Source organism: Cuculus canorus, chromosome 19 (genome assembly GCF_017976375.1).
Source record: "Cuculus canorus isolate bCucCan1 chromosome 19, bCucCan1.pri, whole genome shotgun sequence".
Taxonomy (NCBI): Eukaryota; Metazoa; Chordata; class Aves; order Cuculiformes; family Cuculidae; genus Cuculus; species Cuculus canorus.
This window is the reverse complement of record NC_071419.1, coordinates 4016117-4024414: the sequence shown is the minus strand read 5'-3', so window position 1 is coordinate 4024414 and position 8298 is coordinate 4016117. Positions and strand designations below refer to the sequence as shown.

Here is an 8298-nt window from a genome sequence, read left to right as displayed (position 1 = left end):
GGCCGGTAGTCCCGGGCCAGTAGAGGGGAGTGGTAGCCACTGGCCCCCGGACTACGAATCCCAGAAGGCAGCAGGGTTAACCCCCCCGCTTCCCCAGTCCCGGCCCCTGCTCCCTCCCCGGACCGGCGGGCAGGGGAGAGAAACAGCAGGGGTGATGCCCCGGTCAGCGGCGAAACCGCCCCGAACGGTTGCGGGGGTGGGGAAACGGTGATAAAACCCCCGGGGAGGGGGTGGATGGGGGTTCCCCCCACCCCGGGCAGGCATCGCCGGGGAAAATCCCGCCTTCCCTTCCTTTCCCCACCCGCCTCCGGCTCTAAAGGCACAACCAGAGCCTTTAAAAGTGCCCAGGGGAGGTGGGGTGCCGCTCATTCCGCGGTTGGAACCCACGCGTGCTGCGAGAGCGAGTGTTAAATCAAAACTGAAGGAGCTGGCTTGGTCTTCCCCCCCCCTTTTCTTTCTTTCTTTTTTTTTTTGTTTTGTTTTCCTCCTTGTTTAAACCGCGGTTTGCATTGGGTAATGCACTCTCACATTTATTACGCAACAGCTAATACGGGCTGCAATAAAAATAGAGTGCTGCCAAGGCGAGCTGTATTAGTGAGTGGCAGAAAAGAGATGCAGCAAGAAACCCCACAACGTGATGTAGTTTGCACTGGGTAGTGCAGTTCAGGATCTTGTCAACTGCTTGGAAGCAAGAAAAATAATCTAATGTACACAATAAAAACAGAATATGAATGTTACAAACACACCTACTATAAATGAATCAACAAACATGAGCATTGCTACAAACGCACACACTGCTCAAACCCCACAAACGCTCCCCAAATGCTTTTCAAAGCCACAAATACTCCCCAAACACTTCCCAAACCTGCAAATGCTCCTCAAAATCTTCCCAAAAACTTCCCAAACCTGCAAACACTTCCAACAACTGCAAACACTCTCCAAACATTTCCCAAACCCACAAACTCAACAGCCTATATCCTGAATCAAACCTGCAAATGCAAACAGAACTTAAAAAAAGATAACTAATAACCCCAAATGTTACACAATCGCTGCAGGAAGAAAAGAAAGAAAATAGAACCATTGGTAAATAAGCGAGTCCAGGGGAAACATTTGAGCACCAACATAAAATAAGAAGTAGTTACTGGTTCTCTCTGTGGACAGACTGCCAGCAGAGGCTGCCACGATGCTTGTTACGCAGACAGGCATGCAATGATGCCAATTAATAAGTCAGTTTATTATAACCATAAGGTGAAGACAGTTTTACTGGAAGATCTCATTTCCAGAAGATTAGCTTTTGAAAAACGTGACCAATGGGACTGAAATTTCTCAGGAGGTCTGATATAATCGGTAAGGTTGGGTTTTGTACAGGCAAGAGGACAGACGCTCAGGAAAATTCCACTTAGCGGCTTGTTTCTGCCTGAGGATGAAACCAAAGTTGTGCATTGCCTTAATCGAACCCAAGAAAAAACACTTTTTGCACTCAACTTCAAGGCTTTTGCAACTTCAGGAACTAGAAACTTGCTCACAACCATCCTGCACTTGGATGTACTTTGTACAGCATTTGAAACTTGGTCAGTGCGTGCCTTGGGTTTCCCTCTGCCACAGGCACCTGCAAGTTCACCTTTCTGACTCACCCATCAGGCACTCAAAAGCCACTTCAGTGCCTTCTGCACCCAGAGCATATGGCCTTTGCAAGAACACGGAGCCTGCAAGCAGTAAGAAAAAGGTACATTCCAGGTCCTCTTAAGAGGAACAGCCACACTTCAAAAGTTGGTGTCCACTAAACCTGCCCTGCACCTGGCTGTCCTATGTTCCACATTGCCAAACTGAGCAAGAAATCCTTTTGAAACACTACCTGAACTCTGCCCTGCCTAAAAGCATCTTGGATACCAGGTATTGGGGAGTATAGGGAAGAATAGATTTTGAGTGCAGGGCACTGTTTGCCATCATTCTGCTGTATTCCCATTTTCAAAGCAATTCTAAGACTACACGTGAATCAAAACACTTGAAAGATGAAGGGTACCAGGTCAGTTCTTCTGAATGCGCTGTCCTGCTCAAGTACTTCCTTGATCCACATGGATAAGCATTTATGAATGCCGTAACACACACAGACACCAAACCACGAACTTGGCCAAAAAACACCTAAATGAAAACTGCTGCTGCTTTAGGCATTGGGGGCTGGGAAAAGTTAGCAGGCTGAAGCTTTCCAAGGAAGGGGGCAGGGAGTAATCAGCTGAGTATTCATTATGAACACTTGGGAAAGATGTACACCTTTCAGCTGAACCATAGTCTGAAGGCTTAATTTGTAGATTTATTTATATTTTCGTTTTAGACAAAATCCTGCAACAAAGAAGTGTGTTGGCTGAAATGTAAGACTTGGCAGCATTAGAAGCAACCGAACAGGGGTCTCATAATACAAAGTGTTCAGCAAGACACAGAGAATGCAGCAGGAAGGCTGAGCGAAATGGGTAAGTGCAGGCAAGAGGGCAGAAACAGGAGAAGCTATGAGGGTCCCTGCAAGAGCATAAAGCTGGCAGGGCAGTCACTTCACAGCAAACATGCACAAGTTTAAAAGTGGATTTTGTTCTTCACTACCAATCCACTTTCAAGAGCAGCTTGGTGATGGAGAGTGGAACAAAACTGCAACCCAAAAGCAGTCTCAAACTACATCTTATACTTCCCCATCTCACCCAGGCGTGTGTAAGACAGTTTCAGCCCAAACTGTTATGTTCATTATGCGTTAGGCTGAGCAGGTAAAACAATTGACATGGGAAACCATCCCCAGAGATTTCACCAGTATCAGCTTTCAACCTGAAACATACACATCACTCACACACCTACCTGTAGGTCTGCAAACTTGTACCTGAAGAACCCAGCTGCATCCTCCAAGGGAATAGGAAAACATGTTCTAAGGAACCTTAAAGTCTATTCTATGCAAGGCAGTGAGTTTACGTAATGATTTAGCCAAACAGGCACAGGCTGACTCAGTTTGAATAAGCCCCATAGGAAACACAGTGAAATCAAATCAGAACAATTCAAGAACAAGTTACCAAGCCCTCTTGGACTACAGAAAAAATATTTGCAATCTTTAAATGAATTTCTGAACTGATTTTGTCATATAAGCTTTACAGACAAGATACAACAAACTGCCTGTTCTGAAATCCCTTAACTTCAGCTTTTCTATAAAAATAACTACAGCAGCAGCTTTTTACTATTTCTTCTTCCTTCTCCTCAAGCTCAGAGGAGCACCCTAATCCCCCCAAAGGCCTTTTGATTAGCCTCTGTGGTCTCTTATGTTGCACCTCCAGTTACCCAATTAGTACCTTCTTAACTAACACCTGCAGTGTATTTATTCCTTGCCTTTGCACCACTCTTAACCCTTAATGCGCAGGGGTATATGCATCTTTCTGGGAAACTCTGTGCACAGGCTCTGACAAGAAAAAACTTATTTGTGTAAAACCAGAGTGGTTTTCAGGGCTGCTAAACACCAACACTTTTTGATTCTTTGCCCTTCATGTGCAGGGTAGGACTTAAGTCTTTTTGAAAACAAAGGTGGATGGAAGCAGAAAAGGCAGATACTTGTCCCTACGGGACTGAGGAGTTTTGTGCGAAATGGCCACACTTGGTGCCATGCATGGTGGCACCCAACAGTATGGAATAGTAACCAGGGACTGCTGGGAACGCTGACCTGGAGCACCAATTTTTCTGAGCTTTGCTATAGGTATTACTTGTATGTTTCTGATTCTTTAGCTCACCATTCAGTGCCTGTTTCACCATCAAAACTGTAGATCCCTGCCATAAGGGAGCCGTTTGTATTTGTACTTGGGGAATTATCAAGGGATTACAAGCACAGAAGGGTGCTGAAGGGGTTTGGATACCGTATGGGCGATGCATTCTGTCCTCCATCTCTGGTCGTGTCTGTAGGCATGCTGTATATTTACATGTACATGAAAGACTGGTGTGAGCTCCAAATGCCTCAGGAGGCAAATTTGGCTTTTCTGACCATTTTTTTCACCCATCAGCCACCATGGGTTCCAAGAAACCTCACCTATCAGCAGACTCGGAGCAGAGCCTGTTAGCAGCAGCTGCTGTCTCTAGAGTGGGTGTCGTTATACATCAGAAAAAGAGAATTTATTCAGTAAGAGTCATGTTTGGGAGAAAGAAATAATAGTGCCCAAATAGAAGACTGCTTAAGAGACTGTGGTAAATGTCTGAGATTACATGACTCCGATCATCCCAGCAGCAGAGAGAAGGGTGTTGAACACAAAGGGATAAATGCACTTGTTACAACAGAGAGTCATCTTTACCAATGATTCTCTTCACTCTAGTGGCAGGATTTCCTCAACTGAGTAAGCGTTATTCAGTAAGTTAAGGATGACAGGACTAGGGCAGAGGTTTGAAACAATAATTGCAGTTTGTTCTTCTGTAGTACCTTTCATCTGTGGAATTCACAACAATGCAATAATCCTCCTAACAGCTTTTGTAGGTAAGGAAATATTACGAGCCCTGTTTTTCAGCTGAGGAAGCTGAGAGGGAATATGACAATGCTGAGAATCCTGGGCAGAGCCAGAACTGGGGCTCAGCTCTTCTGATTCATAGTTTGTAGTTCTGAGAGCCTGGACTCACCAGTTGGTGAGGCCACCCTGGCTACTCAGTGCCTATAGGACCTTTGTCTCTTCAGTGTTCACTCTTCATCTGGAAAAGGCTGAACGGAGTCCCTAACGAGGGAATCCAGGACGTCTACAAGTCCTAAGAGGAACAGCCCAATGGTTATTGATGGGAAGGTGGGAAAGAATTGAGGTATCCAAGACCCAGACGATCTTGTAAGTGTACATCTGCAAATATGAGCTTTGATTACGGCTGGCTAAATGCTGGCCTGGAGACAGCCAATATCCAATGGAGGGTCCAGAGTGGATTTAAATAATGTCCTGTCAGATTGATGGCTCTCAAAACAGAGAGATGAATAGCTTCCTGTGCAGTGGAGAGGATGAGGATGAAGAGCACACAAAATATCCTGACTTTTACCGGGATGTAGCAAGAAGCATGACTTGGAGGAGCTGGAAGGTGGGATGCAGTGGGCTAAGATTTGTAAGTATGACAAGAGGCAGAGCGAAGGCCTAACTGTTGTGGGAGAGAAGGGACATGACCACAGAGTCTGAGAAGTGAAAAGAAGCTACCAAGCCAGTAAGGCTACATAGCCTTACTATCTTTGGCCACAGTAAATATATTACTTTGGAAATTAGCTGCATGTAAATGGTTTTGTTACACATTCAGTGTGATGTAGAGACCTAGCACCTGCTCTTAACATAGCAGTTTGCACAGGTAAGCAAGCTTGTGAATAGCGTGTGCTACTGAGTTGGCAGTTTACACTAACAAACACTAGAACATGCTAGATTTCAGCTGGCTAAAGCCCTGATGGATTCCTGTGTGCTTTCTTACTTTTCCTCCTGCCCTCTTACAAAGACTGGAGAGAGTAATAAAGAAATGCTCTAACTAAATAGTAATGCTTCCAAACATCTTGATTTCTAACTTATAATAATAAATATATTGAGATTTCACTAAAACTCTCTGGGATATGAGTTAATCATATTGAACTGTCCTTTCATTGGAGTTGCAGCCATTTGCACCAGCCAAAGCCGAAGCTCCTGATTCACACAAGTGCTAAGAACCTGCTGCTCCAGTTGAAGTGGTTGGGAGAGGCAGGCTGTCATCACGTCTGGCAGTCAGACTGTGTGTGACTGTGTCTGGGCCACTCAAATCAGCAGCCTTGATGCATTAACTTGGCTGTGACTTGCACTTGGGGGAATCTGCTTTGAATGATACACTGCAGAACATTGCTGGACACAAATACTGCACGAAGCCCCACCTTCTTTTCAAAATCATGGACTGCTTCTTAACAAGTCTTACTGACATGGAGCTCTATACACGCAGTGTTCAATGATCGTGTTCTGAAAGAAGTTCTTCAACTTCCATTGGTCCCTTGTGCCCAGGCTAAGTGTTTGTACACATCCCTCCCAGGGCAGAATGAATCCGATCGTACCTCCTCTCCATCGCGGTAAGATTTCCTAGTTTTAAATGAACAAATGTTGGCAGTGATGCAAGCGTTCAGACTGTAATGGAGGAGGTAGAAATATCAGCTTGGAAAAGGATCAGTGTTTGTTTTTAAATCCCAGAAGAAACATATGAATGCGATGTATCTGGGATTTAGGAAAAAACAGAGCAGCATATTAGCAACTACACAGAAACAGCTATATGTCAGAGATCAGCTGCTCTTTAAAAGCCCAAAAGATGCAGCAGGTCTCTCATGAGTTCTTTCCTCTGTTTCTTGAGCAGCATGTAACACACAGTCAGTCTGTTCTGCGCTTCCTCTGTCTGCTGAGAGTCCCAAGCAAATAAAAGCCCTAACTGAGATTGCTAATTGTGTCAAAATACAAACACGGGCTTATACAGCTTGGAGGCTTAGTGCCTTATTACTCACCCTAGCAAACGTAAGCACGAGCTTGTTTGCAGCAGTCAGGTTTAAAGAGCAGATCCAGCATGTACTGAAGTTAGTGGGAGCTTTTCCATAAGCATGAATGTCCTTTGGATCAAACCTGCAGGACTGGATTAGTTCTGGTCTCAGCGGAACCTGTGATAAAATTGTTCACGTCAGTCATAGCAGGACCCATGGCCTCAACTCTCTTTCTGACAACCTTAAAGTCATCCAAAGGGATCCCAGCACCACTGAATGCAGTCACTTCCATAGAATCTGAGCCACTCCTGGATTTTTATTTCCCTTTCATCATTATGGGAAACTGCTCTTCCCCCAGCAAAGCTCAGACAGGTGTCTTTTCCAGTGTACTTGGCAGGTCACCAAGTTCAGGCTATTTTGAACCAAACGGAATGAAAGATTTTGTGAGGGAGAAGCCTGCCAAGACCCACTCTTTTCCAGAGCGGGAACTTGGACAGATACCACATCCTGCTGATCCCAGCTGTGGCGGCATGGTTGGGGGAGTAAGACTGACCCTCACAGATGACTCATAGCCAACAAGTTAAATCTCATCCAAAGACAATGGCCTGTCTGTGTAAATCCTCAGGTACTCATATTGTGCAGTCACAAAGAAATGTCTTTACTCGCTGAGCTGCCTTTTTCTGCGAGGGCCGTGCTGTTAACCTGATCTAACATGTGACCGAGTACTGTGCCAAATAGAGTTTATCATACTTTAAACTCGTCTAAAAAAATTCAGGACACTTAGAGACTAAGGGGTTGTTTAGGATGACGATTAACTTGCAGCTGAGGCTACAGCTTTCAGAGCTGTCTTATTCAGTATAGAATACTGAATAAGTAATAGAATTCAGGGAGCCCCCCTGCACACCAAAGGCCCGGCAGAGCCCCGCCTCTGCTGCCCTCAATGACCATTCCCCACAGAGCCGCGGTCGGCTCTGCAGTGCTCAGGGATGTCACACAGGGCTGATGGGCCCCTGGCGGACTCGTTGCCCAGCACAGGCCAGGCTGGGCCCTGGCTGCTCCTCACAGAGCCTCAAGGCACGACAGCGGGGCTGCGTCCAGCTCTCCAGCGCTCGGTGTGATGACGAATGGGACGCAGGGCTGGATGGGCCCCTGGTGGGACTCGTTCCACACCACAGAGCCGCCCAAAGGGAGGTGGTCAGCCCAAGGCCTCACCGTCCCGGGTCAGAGCGGAGGCTCCTGTCGCGGGGCGGTGCGTGTGTGGAGGCACAAAGGCGTTAGCCAAAGGCACAAGGCCACGCCCGCCCTTTAAGACGCCCGCCCTTTAAGACGCCCGCAAACTAACGTCACCCTCGCGCCTTAGGCCACGCCTACTAAGCAGCCCGCTTACTCGTTAAGCCACGCCTTTCTTAATACCGCCCCTTGAAGTGCCCGTCTGCCTTATTAAGGCCCCTCCCCTGGGCGTCACCCCACACGCAGCCCCGCCCACTCGTCAGTGACCCGCCCCCTTAAAGACACCGCCCACTGATTTAGCGCCCTGCCCGCCCCCTTCACCCCTCGCGCGCGGTCGTCCATTTTTTGTCTCTCGCCTCGCGCCGTAGCGCTCCCGGGAGAGAGCGGCATTGTGCGGGCTGCGGCCAGCACCGCGCATGCGCTGTCCCGCATTCCACCCCGCCTGGCGATCCCGGAGCCGCTGTTGCCAGCACCACCGCGTTGCCCCCCCGCCTTTCCCCTCCCGCGGCCGCGCTCCTCCTCCTCCTCCTCCTCCTCCTCGCCGCCGCGGAGGAGGCGCTGCCGTCTCCAGCCCCCCTCTCCCCCCTCCCTTTTTTCCCCCCTTCTCCCCGCGGTAA

General features: G+C 47.6%; 1 protein-coding gene across 1 annotated transcript in view; it reads left to right on the top strand.

Moving 5' to 3' along the window:
• Positions 1-8082: 8082 nt before the first annotated feature.
• Positions 8083-8298, top strand: part of LOC104066834 (WD repeat-containing protein 5) — a 33961-nt gene continuing 33745 nt past the window's right edge. The window contains exon 1 of the mRNA XM_054083828.1: positions 8083-8294. Within this exon, the coding sequence (XP_053939803.1) occupies positions 8098-8294 (197 nt within the window). The 5' untranslated portion in view covers positions 8083-8097. The remainder of the gene's footprint in view (positions 8295-8298) is intronic.